General features: G+C 40.1%; 2 protein-coding genes, 1 long non-coding RNA gene and 1 other non-coding gene across 5 annotated transcripts in view; 2 read left to right on the top strand and 2 right to left on the bottom strand.

Annotated features, from left to right (window-relative positions):
• The window catches only part of LOC135556086 (proline-rich protein 12-like), a 54,620-nt gene extending 50,063 nt beyond the window's left edge, over positions 1-4,557 (bottom strand). Inside the window, 1 exon segment of the mRNA XM_064989000.1 lies at positions 4,301-4,557. Coding sequence (XP_064845072.1) covers positions 4,301-4,383 — 83 coding nt within the window. The 5' untranslated portion in view covers positions 4,384-4,557.
• On the top strand, positions 2,438-8,628 carry LOC135556088 (uncharacterized). Its single transcript, XR_010457945.1, has 2 exons — positions 2,438-2,484; positions 7,481-8,628. It is a non-coding gene; the product is annotated as an uncharacterized LOC135556088 (long non-coding RNA).
• Positions 5,270-5,372, top strand: LOC135556964 (U6 spliceosomal RNA). Its single transcript, XR_010458094.1, has one exon. It is a non-coding gene; the product is annotated as a U6 spliceosomal RNA (small nuclear RNA).
• Positions 8,629-11,402: 2,774 nt separating the features above from the next.
• LOC135556085 (transmembrane gamma-carboxyglutamic acid protein 2-like) lies at positions 11,403-20,061 on the bottom strand. Of its 2 annotated transcripts, none has more exons than XM_064988998.1 (7): positions 19,866-20,061; positions 19,291-19,395; positions 15,455-15,618; positions 15,286-15,319; positions 14,977-15,112; positions 14,434-14,577; positions 11,403-12,120 (listed from the first exon to the last, which is right to left on the bottom strand). In XM_064988998.1, exons 2-7 carry the CDS (start codon positions 19,373-19,375, stop codon positions 12,048-12,050), a joined length of 636 nt encoding a protein of 211 aa, XP_064845070.1. In that variant the 5' UTR covers positions 19,376-19,395; positions 19,866-20,061; the 3' UTR covers positions 11,403-12,047. The 2 variants fall into 2 exon arrangements, with proteins under 2 accessions (XP_064845070.1, XP_064845071.1); XM_064988999.1 differs by having other exon boundaries at positions 14,977-15,103; positions 19,866-20,059.
• Between the last annotated feature and the right edge of the window lie 1,034 nt (positions 20,062-21,095).

Below are 21,095 nucleotides of genomic sequence, written 5' to 3'. Positions count from 1 at the left end.
TCTGACTGAGCGGTGGTAGGCAGAAGCAGGCGCTTAAGCATTCATTCAAACAGCACTTTTGTGCATTTTGCCAGCAGCTCTTTGTTGTGCGTCAAGCATTGCGCTGTTTATGACTTCAAGCCTATCAACTCCCGAGATGAGGCTGGTGTAACCGAAGTGAAATGGCTAGCTAGTAATAGCGTTTCAAACATCACTCGCTCTGAGCCTTGGAGTGGTTGTTCCCCTTGCTCTGCATGGGTAACGCTGCTTCGAGGGTGGCTGTTGTGTTCCTGGTTCGAGCCCAGGGAGGAGCGAAGAGAGGGACGGAAGCTATACTGTTACACTGGCAATACTAAAGTGCCCATAAGAACATCCAATAGTCAAAGGTTAATGAAATACAAATGGTATAGAGGGAAATAGTCCTATAATTCCTATAATAACTACAACCTAAAACTTCTTACCTGGAAATATTGAAGACTCATGTTAAAAGGAACCACCAGCTTTCATATGTTCTCATGTTCTGAGCAAGGAACTTAAACGTTAGCTTTCTTACATGGCACATATTGCACTTTTACTTTCTTCTCCAACGTTTTGTTTTTGCATTATTTAAACCAAATTGAATATGTTTCATTATTTATTTGAGGCTAAATTGATTTTATTGATGTATTATATTAAGTTAAAATAAGTGTTCATTCAGTATTGTTGTAATTGTCATTATTACAAATTTAAAAAATTCGGCCAATTAATCGGTATCGTCTTTTTTGGTCCTCCAATAATCGGTATCGGCGTTGAAAAATCATAATCGGTTGGCCTCTCGTTCTGGAACTAGACACTATATACTAGAACCAGATGCAGTCAGGCACAGTACTTCGACTTTCCCAGAATATATGTAAATTGAGAATTCAATGGGCAGAGCAAATGAATCAATATTATGTATTTAGTTGAGTGCTTGTACTGCTCAGATGCATTTTTCAAATGAGCGCACAACCTCTCCAACTCTTCCCAATCTTTTCTCTCCCCTTCTACAGACAACTCTTACGACTGCTCAACTCACCTTCCTATCCTTATCACTCTTCTTCTCTCCATCATCTCCTCTCCTCCTTCTTCAACCGGTCATCTTCTCTCCACTCCTCCCTACATCTCCTCCCCTCTCTTCCAAATTCAACCATTGCTTCTTTCTTTTCTCCTCTCCTCCACCCTCACTACGTCTCTTCTCCCACACCCTCCCCTTCTCTCCAACTCTCTGTCAGGCCGTATAACCATGATGGAGTGAGCTGCAGTCCTCAAGATTGTGAAAGAGGGGATAAATAAAGGAGGGGGGGCTATTAATCCTTCATTAAGACTGCTTTCGCAATCAACCACAGTTCATTTCACCCTGCCGTTCCGTCCGGGCGGTTGTATGATGATAATAGGCTCACTAGTTTAATACACTAGATATTTCTCTTCTACAGACATGTCTGGTACTAGTAAGAGCAGGTAAGAGCTTGGTATGGAGATTCGGAGCTAAATAAATGTATTCTACTAGTATTATTGCTATGGTTAGTTGACTGCAGCAGAGGGCATTGTTTTGGAACTCTGCTGTAGTTACAATACAATATCATTCAGACTACAAATGGGCCAGACTACCAAAATGTTGTCAAGGCTACCTGCAAGTATGTACATGTATGATACCACAGTAGGTGTAACCAACCAGTCTCATACAATCAATTAACTGATTAAATTACTCATACAAGTAATTAACATATTCAAATATGTATTGCACATTAAAATAAAGGTTTCTATAAATGTATTCACTTCAATCAATATGGCTGAAGAGAAAATATTTTGTAACTGTCATCCAATGTTGGTTAGGTTCATTACCCTAGAATAGTAAGAGAACAGTAAAGTAGTACTAGTTTCTGTTCCTTAACTTTTTGCAAAAAAAGGCAGCCAGCCAATCCCACATTAGGGAGCATGAGGTCATCATAAGAACACCAGGACTACATCAATCTGCATGTGGGCTTGCAGATGCCCTTGACTCTGGGATTCAGCCATAAAAAACAGCTGGCTAGGCTAGAACAGCTGACCAGTGTTTTAAATATATATATATATAATCATGTCATATATAAATCATATATATTATTTTTATGTAGGGGCCTAAATACTCCTTGGTTCATCAAAGATACAACATTGTATGTGGCCTACTGCATTTTATGTATCTCAACACTGTCAGTTACCAAGGTTACATACAGTCGTCTATTCTGCATAAGCAATTACTATAGATTTGAATTTGTTTGTGCAGTGATTTAATAATTTACATCTGTGAGGAACCAATGAGTATTCAGGTCCAAAATAAAAAATATGGTAAAACTTCATAAGGACAATATAATATATGGCACTACCAGTGAATGACACTGTAATAGAGGGCACGATTTAGGGCTTTATAACTTCCAGCAATTGAGCAATTACTCCATGCACACGCTCAGTCAAAATGCAACATTTGCCTGTGGGACTAATACTTGAGAGGTATGTCCCTTACTACCATTATGCAATGGTATTGTGCTCATATTACATTTTATCGCCAACCTGGAATTTCACAGTATCTGCGTTTGAAAAAGAAATTATCCAAATAAACCGGGTGTTTACTGCGAGCTACACTGTTGCTACATGAAACGTACGTTCTGTAGCAAGATTGATTTGGTAGTCCCGGCGACGAATGGTAATGTTCGTAGCCGGGTAGCCTTTGACATGTAAGTAGGCCCAAATTCATTAAAACACATACACTATGCATTTTAAGAAACAAAATGTGAAACATTTCGTTCTATTAATGTTCTTACTGTATGTCATTCCCGTTCTAATTCATGCGGTTAACGGAAATGAAAGATTATTGAGATATCTTACCAGTACGCTCGTAAACTTAGCTAACCCGTTAATGTTAGCTAGCTAACGTTCGGTGGTTAGAGTTAGCCAATTTGTCTCTCAATACAGTATAACATGATTTAGCTAGACGGGTAGCGAGTTCTAGCAAACATCACACAAGCCATCGTTTTAGCTAATGACCTATGTTGGTGTTTATGATCGATTCCTGTTTTTACTTTGTTGCCAAAGACCTGCATTGAGTCAATATGCCGAATCATTTAACTTGAAATGAACAACTAACGTTAGCTAGCTAGCAAAGACAACAGTTACCTGTACCTTTAAGCTAGCTAACTTTACCCCAAAATGGCTAGCGAGTAGGTTTTTCTCATATGAATAAAAATGCAGTTGGTGCCAAAAAAAAAGGAATACACCTATCATTGCACCTGTTAATAATACGCCTATCACGTAAACTTGAGAGTGAAGTTATAGAGTTATTATATACGGTGTACCGTTACCAACTTATCGAAGTTTCCATCAATACAATTGCGAGGCTTAAAGCTATCTAGGGGTTATCCCAACAGCAAAAGATTTGCACTAATATCCATGCTGCAACTGCTGCTGCTTTAATAATGGGATGTATAATGTACTCGTGCTTACAGAGTGAGTTAATTAAAATACCTTAGAATCCACTGGTATAGTAGATGTCACTAGATGATCACTGATATTAGCTAAGTTATGGAAAGTGTTTATTCAATTGTTTGATGATAGCTCCATATCGTGATTTGATTTAGCCTTCACTCATCCTAAAGTGTATTGCCGAGAATGTGAGACGGGGAAGCAACCCTGCAGCACCACCATTTCTAGCATAAAGGCCATTTCATTTGTAGACAGTGTGCTAGCTACAGTAAACTGCCGACAGTATAGCCTTGCTACAAACATTGCATGTTGCATCGTCAAATACATTGGGTTTGTATAGTTAATTAGCACCAACCGTTGCTTTGTAAACATATTACGCAATCAATGCATTAGTAAAGATAACCCAGTATGCATTCATACAATTATGGCATATTGTGAAAAATGCAAATGCTCTCTGCAAATATCATTAAATTATGTTTGTTCCATTTCTGATTATACACTAGCCAGCTAAAGCTAGCTATATCCTCCCAAGTCCAACCCATCCCCCCTCTTTTCGCTCCTCTCCCCCCTCGTTTTTTATGTCTCGGTCTACCTTCCGTATCACGCATTAACTCTCAATTGCGTCCTTGCATTTTCAAGACCCCCACCCATCTTGCTAATGACTATACTGATAGCCTTGCTATAGCCTACCTGGCGCTTGCAAACAATGTAATCTATATATATGAACGGAACGATAGAGGGAGCACGGATTGCATTGCCTCTATCGGCATGGGCATTGTTACAGCAAGCCAAGCATATGTATGCATCCTATGTATGAGGGCGCACATGTACGGGTACAAATGCTTACCTTGCCTTGGCCGATCTCTCGTAACTCCATCCCGTACCAGCGCCCAAATCACCGAACCCTGTACCAGGATAATTTCTTTCCATTAAAGAAAAGACGAGGAATGAAGATGGAGAGATAGTGAGGGGTAGGGGGGGAGGGGAGATGTCTTAAATTCTCGCACGCTATCTCTCCCTGTATTATTTTTCCCCTCTGCTCAGTGTCTGTTTATTTCTCCCGATTCACTAGCAAGTCCTCAAGACTGCGATCAGCACGGAGGGGGAGAGGAATGGAGGGGAGGAGAAGGAGGAGGGGGATATGGAGGATAAAGGAGAGGAGGGGTGGATGGGGGTCACACCAACCACCACCACCACCACCACAAAAATCCGGTTTCTTCCTTCCCTCCCCTCTTCAGCCCGCTATATATATATTTCAATGTCTATTGTCCTTCTAGGCACAACCAGCGATTCAGCTGATGCTAGCGCGTAGTCTAAACCAGTCTGTGCAAATCAAAATATTTGGTGCCCATTTATCACTCTAGACTGAAGCACGCTCTCTTACCATCCCCGGTCCCCTACGTTGTTGAAGTATTGCATTTCTAAAATATTTGGAATATATATATATATATATAATTATATATATATAAATAAAGGGGGGCGATTCAATTATAGCAACAGTGTCTATTGTTTATATTTTGGCTTGCCAGTTCCCTCTCTAAAATGCATTTACACACACCCCCTCCCCAATATTGGTAAGCCTCGGCAGCCGATAGTGGGCGCTAGATCTGCACTATTGTCTATGATTGATGTTCCCAGACGCTAATACACTCGTATCCCGCGTGGTTGCCTGACGAAACGAACTGAATTACTTGGCTGCTCTATGTTTGCTACATACTTCAGTCGGAGACTGCCAGGGGTGTTGTACAAAACAAAGTAACCAGCGATTGGATAATCTCTAACCGGCTCAGAATGCCCGCCAACCCGACCAATCAGATGGCTTTGGGAGCACATATACTAAAATTGGATCGATACAGAGAAGATTAGCATGGCCCCTGCGAAAGGATGACACACAAATCCGTGAAGCGCTCCTTATTATTCTCACAAGCATTTCGCTACACTCGCATTAACATCTGCTAACCATGTGTATGTGACAAATAAAATTTGATTTGATTTTGAGATGAGGGAGTGTGACGACCAAATATCTAAATGCACAACATCACTCAAATTCATAACATTGAGAAAGGACAAAAGTTTTGGGCAAAAGGGTCAATTGGCCTTTTTAATTTTAATTCTCATCTCAAATGAGCTAGCTAGCAAGCATAAAGTATTCCATTCCAAGCACAGATAAGTTATTCTATTATTATTATAATGTTTTAATTTAACTAGGCAAATTCTTATTTACAGTGAAGGCCTACCCAGGGCCAAACCCGCTGGGCCAATTGTGCGCAGTCCTATGGGACTCCCAATCATGGCCGTTTGTGATACAGCCTGGATCACAACCGATTTGATGGAGCAATGTTGTTCATTTCCCTACAAGTCTTTCATTCTAATAGTAATATATTTACATTTACATTTAAGTCATTTAGCAGACGCTCTTATCCAGAGCGACTTACAAATTGGTGAATTCACCTTCTGACATCCAGTGGAACAGCCACTTTACAATAGTGCATCTAAATCATTAAGGGGGGTGGGGGGGGTGAGAAGGATTACTTATCCTATCCTAGGTATTCCTTGAAGAGGTGGGGTTTCATTCTTCATTCTTGACCTTCAACAGATGCACAGCCTTTGGCAGGGAAAAAAACTCAGTTGGGAGAGTAAAATTCTCCCCACTTGAAGTTGTGAGCACAAAGACGTATGAATGCCACCAGGGGAAAGACAGACAAACAAACGCAAAAGATAAATATGCTGCTGAAATGAACATGAAAGCAGTCATTTCAAAGACTGATCACTGTAATTTATACCATACACTTTTACATCATTCATTTAATTTGAATCATGTTAAAGTACCAACCAACATTGGAATGTACCTCAATAAAATGTAAGATGGGGCTTTAAATGCATGTCCTATGGCCCTTATTACAAGAGTATGTAATATGTATATAAAAACTGTATTCCTATCGTACAGTATATGGAAGAAAATATGTAAAATTAATATATAATTAAAACAAGAAAACAATGTTACTTTTGTCCTCCAAAGAGGGGGGTGGGTGGGCCAATAAAATAAATAAAGAGTATGTACAGTGCCTTTAGAAAGTATTCACTCCTCTTGACTTTTTCCACATTTTGTTGTGTTACAGACTGAATTGAAAGTGGTTTAAATGTAGATGTTGTGTCACTGGCCTACACACAATACCTCATAATGTCAACGTGGAATTATGATTTTTTTTTTTACAATTTATTTGACCAATTAATTAATCATGAAAAGCCAAAATGTCTTGAGTCAATAACTATTCAACCCCTTTATTATGGCAAGCCTAAATAAGCTGAAGAGTGAAAATGTGCCTAACAAGTCACGTAATAAGTTGCATGGGCTCACGCTGTATGCAATAATAGTGTTTAGCATCATTTTTGAATGACTACCTCATCTCTGTACCACACACTGTACCACACACTGTACCACACTGTAAGGTCACTCTGTCGAGCAGTGAATTTCAAACACAAATTCAACCAAAGACCAGGGATGTTTTCCAAAGCTTTGCAAAGAAGGGCACCTGTTAGTAGATGGGTTAAAATAATAGTCAAGGGGTATTAATACTTTCTAAAGGCAATGTAAGTGGGGTTAGGGTCGTGAGTTTCCCCTTACACTGTAAAGAGCTTTGGATGTCTAAAAAAGTGCCGGGTACAGTGGGAAGAAAAAGTATGTGAACCCTTTAGAGTTACCAGTAACTGAAAGGTTGCTAGATCGAATCCCTGAGCTGACAAGGTACAAATCTGTTGTTCTGCCCCTGAACAAGGCAGCTAACCCACTATTCCTAGACTGTCATTGTAAATAAGAATTTGTTCTTAACTGACTTGCCTAGTTAAATTTAAAAAAATACATGGATTTCTGCATAAATTGGTCATAACAATAGACAAACACAATCTGCTTAAAACTAATAAGACACAAACAATTATAATTGTTCATGTCTTTATTGAACACACAGTGCAAGTTGGAAAAAGTATGTGAACCCTTGGATTTAGTAACAGGTTGACCCTCGTTTGGCAGCAATAACCTCAAATGTGGTAGGCTTGATTACCAACAACGACGAGACAGCCTACAGGAAGGAGGTGAGGGCCCTCGGAGTGTGGTTACAGGAAAATAACCTCACACTCAATGTCAACAAAACAAAGGAGATGATCGTGGACTTCAGGAAACAGCAGAGGGAGCAGCCCCCTATCCACATCGACGGGACAGTAGTGGAGAGGGTGGAAAGTTAAGTTCCTCGGCGTACACATCACAGACAAACTGAAATGGTCCACCCACACAAACAGTGTGGTGAAGAAATTCGGCTTGTCACCAAAAATACTCAAACTTTTACAGATGCACAATCGAGAGCATCCTGTCGGGCTGTATTACCGCCTGGTACGGCAACTGCTCTACCCATAACCGTAAGGCTCTCCAGAGGTCTGCACAATGCATCACCGGGGGCAAACTACCTGCCCTCCAGGACACCTACACCACCCGATGTCACAGGAAGGCCAAAAAAATCATCAAGGACAACAACCACCCGAGCCACTGCCTGTTCACCCCGCTATCACCCAGAAGTCGAGGTCAGGACAGGTGCATCAAGAGGCTGAAAAACAGCTTCTATCTCAAGGCCATCAGACTGTTAAACAGCCATCACTAACATTGAGTGGCTGCTGCCAACATACTGACTCAACTCTAGCCACTTTAATAATGGAGAAATTGATGTAATAAATGTATCGCTAGCCACTTTAAACAATGCCAATTTATATAATGTTTACATACCCTACATTACTCATCTCATATGTATATACTGTACTCTATTACCATCTCCTGCATCTTGCCATCTTGATGTGATAAATGTATCACTAGCCACTTTAAACAATGCCACTTTATATAATGTTTACATACCCTACATTACTCATCTCATATGTATATACTGTACTCTATACCATCTACTGCATCTTGCCTATGCCGTTCGGCCATCACTCATTCATATATTTTTGTGCATATTCTTATTCATTCCTTTACACCTGTGTGTATAAGGTAGTTGTTGTGATATTGTTCAGTTAGATTACTTGTTAGATATTACTGCATGTTCAGAACTAGAAGCACAAGCATTTCGCTACACTAGCATTACCATCTGCTAACCATGTGTATGTGACAAATAAAATTTGATTTGAAATGTTTTCTGTAGTTGTGGATCAGACCTGCACAACGGTCAGGAGGAATTTTGGACCATCCCTCTTTACAAAACTGTTTCAGTTCCACAATATTCTTGGAATGTCTGGTGTGAACCACTCTCAAGACATCTCAATCGGGTTGAGGTCAGAACTGACTGGGCCACTCCAGAAGGCGTATTTTCTTCTGTTCAAGCCTTTTTGTTGTTGATTTACTTCTGTCTTTTGGGTTGTTGTCCTGTTCCATCACCTAACTTCTGTTTAGCTTCAATTGGTGGACAGATAGCCTTACATTCTCCTGCAAAATGTATTGATAAACTTGGGAATTCATTTTTCAGTCGATGATAGCAAGCAAGCTGTCCAGGCCCTGAGGCAGCAAAGCAGCCCCAAACCATGATGCAATAGTTGGGATGAGGTTTTGTTGGTGTGCTGTTCCTTTTTTTTTCTCTGCACAGTGTTGTGTGTTCCTTCCAAACAACAGAACTTTAGTTTAATCTGTCCACAGAATATTTTGCCAGTAGCGCTGTGGAACATCCAGGTGCTCTGTTGCGAACCTTAGACAGGCAGCAATGTTGTTGTTTTTGGACAGCAGTCGCTTCTTCCATGGTGTCCTCCCATGAACACCATTCTTGTTTAGTGTTTTACATCTTGTAGACTCATCAACAGAGATGTTAGCATCTTCCAGAGATTTCTGTCATCTTTTGCTGACACTCTAGGATTCTTCTTAACCTCATTAAGCATTCTGCGATGTGCTCTTGCAGTCATCTTTGCAGGACGGCCACTCCTAGGGAGAGGAGCAACAGTGCTGAAATTTCTCCATTTATAAACAATGTGTTTTTTATGGGGCAGGGCAGCTATTATCAAAATCTCCAACCTCATCTCATTGATTCGACTCCAGGTTAGTTGACTCCTGACTCAAATTAGCTTTTGGAGAAGTCATTAGCGTAGGGGATCACATACTTTTCCCAACCTACACTGTGAATGTTTAAATTATGTATTCAATATAGACAAAAAAATAAAAATAATTTGTGCGTTTTTAGTTAAACTGACGGTACTGTTGTGACAGATGAAAATCAGATTAAATTTAGTCAAATTTATGCAGAAATCCAGGTAATTCCAAAGGGTTCACATACTTTTTTTGCCACTGTAAGTCCAATTAATCATAATTATTATTAAATGTTTTGCCACCTTCCATAACTTGAAGAGCCTTTGTACTGAAACAGGTACAAAATACCAAAAAGGTGTACTGTTAAGTTAAATAAACAACTATAGTAAGTTCATAGATGCCAAATAAAGTAACTCATTTAAAATAAAAACAATTCTGTGAACATTTCTATGAAATTACGTTTTACTTGTGGATTTTGAAAATACAATGTAAAATCAAGGTGTCAATTTGTCAACATGCCATTTTAAAAACAATGCAGATATTGGAGTAAACCTATTTTGGGTTAAGACAAGTAACTGAGTTTGAAAAATACATCAAATTACCACTTTGCATTTAAAACGGTTGGTTTTATTATAGCTAAAAAATAAAGAAACCATTGATGGATAACTTGATAAAATGGTGCTCCGTTCAATTACTAGTCGGAACTAGGAAACTGAAATATCCGACTTGATGATTCGTTGAACGCGGGACGTGTATAACTACAACCAGTTAGCAAGTCGGAAATGTCAGTTTCCTAGTTCCGACTACTACATGCACGCGGCATAAATAAATCGCTCTCTTGTCTGCCCCTGCAAGCCGGTCAGCATACGCGTCATCACACTCCCTAATCTGATTGGTCTTTTCCCACGAATAGTAAACCGGCAACCATCACACTCCCTCATCTGATTGGTCAAGTAGGCGGGCCTTCTTACTTCGACGACGACAATATTCGTACCGCACATCAAAATATATTGTAGTAGTGCTCGCGTTCTTTTGTAAAACCAATCATAAATAGACCAGAGAGAATTGAAGAGAGGTTTCGCGGCCGTACTAGAATATTGATGTCAGGGTTTCACGTCTTTTTCTTCTGAAGACGCCATTTTTGAGAGCGGTTGGTTGGATCGACTCGCTCTCCCCACTCACTCACTTTTTCTCCCTCTCCAGTGCGCGCACACACACGCGTAGTCTGTCTGCTCCTCCGACTCTTGTTTAAAAACCATGTATGCTTGCTCATGAGTGTGGTCGGAGGTTTCGTATGGCGGGTGTGACGCAATTGCGGAGCAATAAGAGGAATGCAGAGGCCAAATCAAGCTCTGTATCGCATCTCCGTGCGCCTCAAATTGTGAAATAAAGCAGAGGACTCTGTATAGCTCCGCATTTACATGATTGGTTGACGGTATGTGGGGGCGGGAGGTCCAGTATAAACACCAACTCAACATCCTTGACAAATTCCTTCACGATAGTTCAGCTCAACACAATGCGCAGTACATGCTTTACAGCCACCTCAGATGCAGATTGACCATGTAAAGCCCTTAGTCATATACACAGAGACCATTCTCTAGCACAGGCCAATCCTCAACCAGGGAGAAAAAAGGGTACATTTGGGAGCAATGCAAGATAAATTTCTTTTTGATGAGTGCAGATATATGCAGGGTTGGGCAGATTACTTTAAAAATGTAATCCGTTACTGATTACTTAATGTTTTATATCACTGCAATCAGTAGCGGAAACTTTTGGATTATGCAAAAGTAGTAACATAATCCGATTACTTTTGGATGACTTTCACTTCTAACACCCGGGCATATTTTAAAACCTTGAAATCTATGGAGTCTTGATGACTGTCTGATTGACCAGTGGGCCAGGGGTGCAAAACATTTTATTAAAATATTTTTAATAAGAAATGTGTATAAATATAAACAAGTTCAGAGTGGTCTGTCATGTAACAATACAGATAGAAACAACTGAGATAAGACAAACATTAGGCAACATGTTGACCTAAATACAGTACCAGCTGCTAGTTTATACATATTAAAGGAAATTCCACCCAAAAACAATTATTTTTGTTTCATTAGTCCATTGTTGACATAAGCAAAACAGTTGGTGACTGTCAGCAATCAAGTTTTCAAGATATGTAACTTTCAAGGGATTGCTTCTCTTTCTCACAGGTAACCTCTTAACAAGTCTTCATCCCATTCCCTATCTATAACATCCTTCAGCCTTGCCCCCACTTCCCTCTTCCCCTGAATAACAAAAAAAGTCCTAAAAACTAGAACTGTGTCAATTACATCCCAATTTCAATCAGTACAGGGATTGAAATGCTCGCCTATTATATGGACATATACCATGTCTATTTCAACAACTCACAGGAATTGAAATGGAAATGTTCACAGCGTGCTCACTTATAACTGTCCAGAACTCCAACTGAAGAAGCTTGTAACACACACACACACACACACACACACACTTCATGAATGCCCCTTTTTAAAATGTCCATCCCTCCTTTTCACTCAGTGTCCTCAGTATTAGCAGTAATCCCAGTATTGTCAACTGGGTCAGGAGGTTCTGATGGCGCCCCCCTGTGTAAAAAAGAGAGAGAAAAATAATGACATGAATGAAACATGCACAGACAGACAGACCAGTGATGTAAAGTACTGAAGTAAAAAATACTTTAAAGTACTACTTAGGTAGTGTTTTGTGGTATCTGTACTTTACTATTGATATTTTTGGCAACTTTTATTTCATGACATTCCTAAAGAAAATAATGTACTTTTTACTCCATACATTTCGCTGAAACCCAAATTGTACTCATTACATTTTGATAGGAAAATGGTCCACTTATCAAGAGAACATCCCAGGTCATCCCTACTGCCTCTGACCTGACAGACTCACTAAACACACATGCTTAGTTTGTAAATTATGTCTGAGTGTTGTAGTGTGTCCGTGGCTATCTGTCAATAAAACATTTTTAAATTGTGCAGTCTGGTTTGCTTAATATAAGGAATTTGAAATGATTTATACTTTCACTTTTGATACCTAAGTACCTTTTAGCAATTCCATATACTTTTGATACTTAAGAATATTCAACACCAAATACTTTTAGACTTTTACGAAAGTAGTATTTTACTGGGTGACTTTCTTTACTTTTACTCAAGTATGATATTTTAGTACTTCTTCCACCACTGAGACAGACAGACACACACAGTGGACGGACATGCATATTACAACTAGTACAGAAAGCTGGAATACATTTACGCACAGTACACATTCGTCAACTGTATGTTCCACCATAGTTTAAGTCGGAAGTTTACATACACCTTAGCCAAATACATTTAAACTCAGTTTAATCCTAGTAAACATTCCCTGTCTTAGGTCAGTTAGGATCACCACTTTATTTTAAGAAAGTTAAGTGTCAGAATAATAGTAGAGAGAATTATTTATTTCAGCTTTTATTTCTTTCATCACATTCCCAGTGGGTCAGATGTTTACATACACTCAATTAGTATTTGGTAGCATTGCCTTTAAATTGTTTAACATGGGTCAAACGTTTTGGGTTGCCTACCACAAGTTTCCCACAATAAGTTGGGTGTATTTTGGCCCATTCCTCCTGACAGAGCTGGTGTAACTGAGCCAGGTTTGTAGACCTCCTTGCTCACACACGATTTTTCAGTTCTGCCCACACATTTTCTATGGGATTGAGGTCAGGGCTTTGTGATGGCCACTCCAATACCTTGACTTTGTTGTCCTTAAGCCATTTTGCCACAACTTTGGAAGTATGCTTGAGGTCATTGTCCATTTGAAAGACCCATTTGCAACTAAGCTTTAACTTCCTGACTGATGTCTTGAGATGTTGCTTCAATATATCCACAAAATTGTTGTTCCTCATGATGCCATCTACATTGTGAAGTGCATTAGTCCCTCCTGCAGCAAATCACTCCCACAACATGACGCTGCCACCCCCGTGCTTCACGGATGGGATGGTGTTCTTCGGCTCGCAAGCCTCCCCTTTTCCTCCTAATGTAACAATGGTCATTATGGCCAAACAGTTCTATTTTTGTTTCATCAGACCAGAGGACAAACTGTTGTCTGGCTTTTTTATGGTGGTTTTGGAGCAGTGGCTTCTTCCTTGCTGAGAGGCCTTTCAGGTTATGTCGATATAGGACTCGTTTTACTCTGGATATAGATACTTTTGTACCTGTTTCCTCCAGCATCTTCACAAGGTCCTTTGCTGTTTTTCTGGGTTTGATTTCCACTTTTCGCACCAACGTATGTTCATCTCTAGGAGACAGAACTCATCTCCTACTTGAGCGGTATGATGGCTGCGTGGTCCCATGGTGTTTATACTTACGTACTATTGTTTGTACAGATGAACGTGGTACCTTCAGCCATTTGGAAATTGCTCCCAAGGATGAACCAGACTTGTGAAGGTCTACAATTTTTTTTCCTGAGGTCTTGGCTCATTTCTATTGATTTTCCCATGATGTCAAGCAAAGAGACATTGACTTTGAAGGTTGGCCTTGAAATGCATCCACAGGTACACCTCCAATTGACTCAAATGATGTCAATTACTTGTGTCATGCACAAAATAGATGTCCTAACCAACTTGCCAAAACTATAGTTTGTTAACAAGAAATGTGTGTAGTGGTTGAAAAACTAGTTTTAATGACTCCAACCTAAGTGTATGTAAACTTCCGACTTCAACTGTACATACACACAAGTAAAGAGCTGCTAAGGGGAGGATGGCTCAATAATGGCTGGAACAGAGTAAATGGAATGGCATGTGTTCGATACCATTCAACTCATTCTGTTCCATCCATTACCACGAGCCCATCTTCCCCAATTAAGGTGCCACCAACCTCCTGTGATACATACACACACACACACTGGCCTACCCAGAGTAAGGGGGCGGGGGTGCGTCATGCTGCCCACTGCGGTTCAGGGCTTCGCCATAGGAGGGCAGCCCTGGGGCGATGATCCCAGCGAGAGGCACTGTCTCTGGGGCAGGCTGGCCATCCAAAACCATCCTCACTGGACCACTGAAACAGATGACATAAAAGTAATACTAGGTTAGGCTACACACAAGTAATGTTGGCCACACACAAGACAAAATATGGGAAGACTCAGGGTCCATTGCTTATTTCTGAAATAATGTTGCTGCTATGTAGGGCTATCCGGGATTACATAGACCTATGTTATCATGTTGCTAATACCTCATGTAGGCTACTGTAATTAAAAAATAATAAGACAATGTACTTTACCATATGTTGCTACTATGTAGGGATACCAGGGATCACATAGGCCTACTTTATAATTTTACATTTGCTGACAGGCAGGGCAACAAGGCAGTAGATGCCTTAGGCTATACTGTACATACTTACACTCTAAGATCGACACACTATCATACATAGACACAACACACACACACTCAATCTTACCTGCCTGCCGTCCTACCAGCCTTGTTCTTGTAACAGTAGCAGCCCAGCACCGTGGCTATGACAGCAGACACTAGAATAGCCAAGATCCCTGCCACGAGACCCGACACATCCACTCTGGGCGCCGTGTCTAAAGAACCAACACAATAAATACATTTGCAATGTACATTATATTAAGATTACAGCCTGTGCAATTATAATCCACAACACTAGCATCATCCATAGAGAAACATGAGGACAGTTGTGAGAAAGTAAATGTCAACATTGACTTAATATAGATTTACTAAAAGCCCCCCCAAAAAAAGGTCTTACTGTGACTGCTGGTATATGTGTCCCAAAATACATTCTGGGGAAAATAGAAAATCCAATTAGTCAATTAATTGAACAAGCTTACAGTATTCTTAATGTGTGTAAATAATCCATAATTTCCAACAGACTTTCATGAAAAGATACCACCACATTCACTGCCCCCTTCCCTCACCGTTTGGGTTGTGTCCTCAAACACCTCCCTGGCCTCCTCGTAGGTGCACACCTCCTCTATGCACTCCCTCTCAAGGCTGCCTGGCGTCACCAGCTCCAGGTCCCATTTGTTCCAGAGCAGCGAGCGAGACAGGTACGAGGACGCAGACTGTTGTCCCAGGAACACTGGACACAGAAAATGAGAAACAGAGAGACAGACAGCGTGTGAGAGATAAAGAGGGAATAAGACAGACAGACCGAGAGAGAGAGGATATTGGTGGGCATGAGATTGAGGTTGATATAGTCAGAGAGAGACAGAGCCTCTTTCTCACACACACACACACACACACTAGCAATCATTGATCATAAGTCTGACTTCGACAGACAAAAGTCAGTATTGAATGGATAACCTCACAATCAGATATAAATAGAAAAAGTGAAGCAAAAGAACAATTGCCCGACACAGTGGTTCCCAAACTTTTTCACTCAGTCCCCTTTCTATCATTGGGGACACCCCTCCCCTACACTGTTCATGACACAAACTGGTCACACCCCTCTTGGAGGAGAGAATTTTGCAAGTTTCAAACTTACTTCCTGCAATTCTATAAACTTTCCCAGGGGGTGGTGATTTTTTAAAACAGCAATTCTTCACATTTTGCCATTTCAAAGCAGATTTCCTGCAATTCTACATAGTTTGACATCTCTTGTGTGTTCATGTGATAATTGAGTGACTGAAACATTACAACAAAATCAACGTGCTAAAAAAAAATTCTGACAAGTTATAAATAGCTCTCGGAAGGTCTGCAATGACAAGAGGAAAACTGATTCACTATCCAATCATGAAATTGCACATTGTGCATTTTACTATTACAACTTTCAAGAGTAAGTTAAAAGGCCAACTGAGTTCCTTAAACCTCTTTGGGCTGAGATCCCGCTAACGGGATCGATATGACAACAGCCAGTGAAAGTGCAGGGCGCCAAATTCAAAACAACAGAAATCCCATAATTAAAATTCCTCAAACATAGAAGTATTTTACACCATTTTAAAGATACACTTCTTGTTAATCCCACTACAGTCTCAGATTTCAAAAAGGCTTTACAGCGAAGGCAAACCAAACGATTATGTTAGGTCAGAGCCAATTCACAGAAAAACACAGCCTTTTTTCCAGCAAAAGAGAGGAGTCACAAAAAGCAGAAATATTGATAAAATTAATCACTAACCATTGATGATCTTCATCAGATGACACTCATAGGACTTCATGTTACACAATACATGTATGCTTTGTTCGATAAAGTTCATATTTATATAAAAAAATTCTCAGTTTACATTGGCGCGTTACGTTCAGTAGTTCCAAAACATCCGGTGATTTTGCAGAGAGCCACATCAATTTACAGAAATACTCATAATAAATATTGATAAAAGATACAACTATTATGCACGGAATTATAGATACATTTCTCCTTAATGCAACTGCTGTGTCAGATTTGTTTTAAACTTTATCGAAAAAGCACTCCATGCAATAATCTGAGTACGGCGCTCAGAGACCAAAACAACCCAAACAGATATCCGCCATGTTGGAGTCGACAGAAGTCAGAAATAGCATTATAAATATTCACTTACCTTTGAGAATGCACTCCCAGGAATCCCAGTTCGATAATGTCCATCATTTATGTCCAAATACCTCCTTTTGTTAGCGCGTTAAGTTCACAAATCAAAATTCATGGCGTGCGTTCACTAGCAGCAGATGAAAAGTCAAAAAGTTCCTTTACAGTCCATAGAAACATGTCAAACGATGTATATAATCAGTATTTAGGATGTTTTTAACATAAATCTTCAATAATGTTCCAACCAGAGAATTCCTTTGTCTGTAGAAATGCAAATGGAACAGATCTCGCGCTCACGTGAACAAGCGTGGTCAGCTCATGGCACTCTGCCAGAGCCCTGACTCATTCCCCTCTCATTTGCCCCCACTTCACGGTAGAAGCATCAAACAAGGTTCTAAAGACTGTTGACATTTAGTGGAAGCCTTAGGAAGTGCAATATGACTAATATCCCACTGTGTATTCGATAGGCCAAGAGTTGAAAACCTACAAACCTCAGATTTCCCACTTCCTGGTTGGATTTTTTCTCAGGTTTTTGCCTGCCATATGAGTTCTGTTATACTTTCAGACATCATTCAAACAGTTTTAGAAACTTCAGTGTTTTCTATCCAAATATACTGATATAAATATACAAATATATAATATTCATATCTAGCTTCTGGGACTGAGTAGCAGGCTGTTTACTCTGGGCACCTTACTCATCCAAGCTACTCAATACTTCCCCCAGCCATAAGAAGTTAATGCCTCACAGTTTGGGAACCACTGGCCCATGACCGTACATGAAGTAGGGTGAAAGAGGAGGGGGTAAACCTGCCTCCAAAACAAGTTGAACTGAATTCTCAGTGCTAGTGAGCACACTTGTGGGTGTTAAGGACAAACAGATGCAGTGGCATGTATTCATGGATGCCAAGAGAAGCCAGGCTTCCCCCCCCCCAAATTGACAAAAAAATAAATAACATTAAATAGTTTATCTTTAATCTCTCTGTGTTTCATAATTTTCCTTCAATTTGCAAGAAGAGGCTGAATGTATGTCATCGGAGAAAGCATCCAAGACAGCACCCCGTTGTCTCTGTATCTATCTGATGCTGTCTGGTCAAAAAGAGTAAGACATTGTTGCCACTCATAGCACTGAATGCATGGGAAGCCATGCAAGGGAAGCAAACATTTGGCCACCCTTGAAAAAAAAGAGAGTATAAAAAAATAGCAGATCAGCGTTGAGCTAAACTGAGTGAGCCCTACTGTGAATGGTCCTGGCGCACAAAAAGAAAAGTGTCAAGGGAAGCCAGTTTGGATTTGGCGTCACACCAATCACTGACAGCTAATTGTTAGCTAATTGCCCCTTTCTTAAATTACCCATGGATGGAGATTGGGATTTAGACTTGTGGTTTCACTTAATTCTCCGTACTGGCCAATGATTATAACAAAGATTCTGATCCAACCAGAAATTCATACATTGTGCCCCTGGCCTGAGAGGATGGAAGTTCAATATGTAGCTAGATGTAGTAGGCTAATGTTAATTAGCTGGCGCATCGTTGCCCATGAAAGGAAGTTAGCGAGCAAGCATTTTAGCCAGGTAGCCTAGGACAACAAAAACGAAAAGTGTGTACCGTATGACAGTCATAGACAGTTTAGTCAGCATCAAAGAGAGGAGGATAGCATTTCTCAACAAGTAGGGTGAGTCAACATGTTTTTTCTACAGCCAGCCAGCCAGACAGACAGACAGACAGACATCATATTTAGCGTACGTTGATTGAGCTAAATCGTTTTTGTTATATATTGGTTTTCACTGTATTAGACTAAACATAGGTGATTTGATGATGTTGAAATGTTGAAGTTGAAATAGTGCTGGAATAGTGAAGGCAGCTCCTGTTTTCTTTGCAACTTGTGGTAACTGTCCGTGGTTCTAAATCAATAGCTGTTTAGTAGTAAAAAAATGTCTGAAACATGAACTTGCATGACGATGATGTAGGTCATGTAACTGTTTGTTACATGCAATATGCTTTGTGGACTTCATCAGACAGAGGTTGCTCTCCGGATTTGTGATGAAACAAAGGTGTGGTTGAATTTATTCTGCCACTGTGTCTTGTCTCGGCCTTAGGCCTATATATTACAGTGGCAAGCATATGAACTAACAGGTTATAGAGCAAACAACACAATTATCACAACACATAGGTAGTAATATGGCTTTTTCTTCCCTGGCTTGGCTTCCCCCAGTGATTTTACCCACACACCACGACTGAACAGATGTGTGTTTACCTTCATTGTGGTTGTAGACAACTCTGGCCCAAGCCAGGGGGACCAGCGACAGCATGCCAATACATATCTCTGCCAAACCTGGCATTTCTCAAGCAGGAGACACAACTGCAACAAAATGTATTTATTCATTATTTCTCTAATTAAATACGCCATACTCAAAACATTATTCAGTGATTTTCTCATGTAAAAAAGCACCCACACATAGAAAAACGACTGTTTGACTATGTCGCCCTCTTGAGGCGGAGGTTAAAACGAAACAAAAGCTACTTTTAGAATGTTTCGACATGTAACAAAATTGAATCACATAGGAACAAATACCTACATTGCAGCGTATCGTAGGCCTACTGTCTTATAAATAATAAGGAAAATAAAGAAATACATTTACATATTTCTTTTTCTATCTAAATAAAAGATTTGTTCGGTTGCATTGAGAAAAGAGAAAGCACAATTAACGATAATTAATTATCATAGCTATAGTTATATCGATAATAAACAATTGGCCAGTGATTCCTGCCCAATGATTTTGGTCGAAAATAATTGATCGTAATTCGTTAACGAGAAAATATTATCCTTACCTTGTGTCCTCGGTGTTTTCGCTTCGAAACTAATATTTAATCCTATATTTTCAACTCGCTCACCCAGGCTTTCCTTAATTTAGACCATTACTATGCTAATTTACGACAGATACAATATCTACACAAATGTACCTGTTAGACAAACACCCTGCCTATAACGTCACATGACATACCCGTTTTACAACATACCCTATGGTCATGGGGGTGTGAGGGCAGAAAGGGGGAGTTTCCTGAAATTGTGTGTGGAAGAGAGAGATCAACAAGGATATTAATTTCCATATCCAAACAGTTGCTGTCAAGTTTACTTATCTTATTTTCTGTACATTAAAACGTTAGAGATTTGTTATGTTTACTACTGTAACGACATTCGATACTATGCTATAGCCACAGAATGGTGGGCCAAAGTGAAGAATCTGTGAACCTTGGTCAGTGGCGGTTCTAGCTTGTATGGCTCCCTGGGCGAACCCCTCCTTAAGCGCCCACCCCCTCCCAACAACAAAAAAAGCACCATTCTGCACTACCTGTAATTTTTATTCAGTCATTCGGAACAACACAAATAAATAGTCCTAACATTTAAAACTATATAAATCTATATACAGAAATAAGACAAAAAAAGAAGTAACAAAGACAAATAGAAACAAATTTGTGTTGATTTGTCAGTCGAGCATCAATACTGTAGCGACCCGCACAGACAGCTGTGTGTTATGTGTTAGGCTAAAAGCAGCTAGGAGGTGGTTAAAGCAGCTAGGAGGTGGTTGTGTTGTACTGACCAGTACCCGGTGTTCGCGGGGTCCGACATGTCAATCAACCTGCTATCTGCCAATCACGGGAATGCCTGGAATGTTCTGATGCCGGGCATCCTGGTGGTTGGCGGAGTGGCGTGGAGGGGGGGTGGAGCATTGGAAGTTAAGACCAGGTTCAGCTTTTTGTTCTCTCTCTCTTACGTCTGGGCTTCCCAAGAGAAGGTCACGATTGGCTTGTGGGTTATCTGTTATCTTTTTGGCGTGTGCTACGGCCCAAACAGTAGCCTGTGTAAAGTTGGTTTAATAAACCGTCAATTCGCAAACTCAAGCCAAGGACAATTGTTCATTTATGATCTAGTCAGGTCATTACAATACATTACCCATCCCCCAACACTGTCAACTAAACTAAGTCAAGACTAAACCAATTCACCTTGGTGGTGTGCAGACTGGTTTTATATTATTCTTAACGATTTCGTGTATAACTTTA

This window comes from Oncorhynchus masou, chromosome 15 (genome assembly GCF_036934945.1).
Source record: "Oncorhynchus masou masou isolate Uvic2021 chromosome 15, UVic_Omas_1.1, whole genome shotgun sequence".
Lineage (NCBI taxonomy): Eukaryota > Metazoa > Chordata > Actinopteri > Salmoniformes > Salmonidae > Oncorhynchus > Oncorhynchus masou.
The sequence above is the reverse complement of the archived record's forward strand: the minus strand, read 5'-3'. Positions and strand labels throughout refer to the sequence as shown.

Coding starts and splice junctions, on each gene's coding strand:
- LOC135556085 (XM_064988998.1), bottom strand. CDS start 19,375: ATGCCAGGTTTGGCAGAGATATGTATTGGCATGCTGTCGCTGGTCCCC. Junction 15,320..15,454: donor TTGAGGACACAACCCAAACG/GTGAGGGAAGGG, acceptor TATTTTCCCCAG/AATGTATTTTGGGACACATA. Junction 15,113..15,285: donor CACATATACCAGCAGTCACA/GTAAGACCTTTT, acceptor TTTATTGTGTTG/GTTCTTTAGACACGGCGCCC.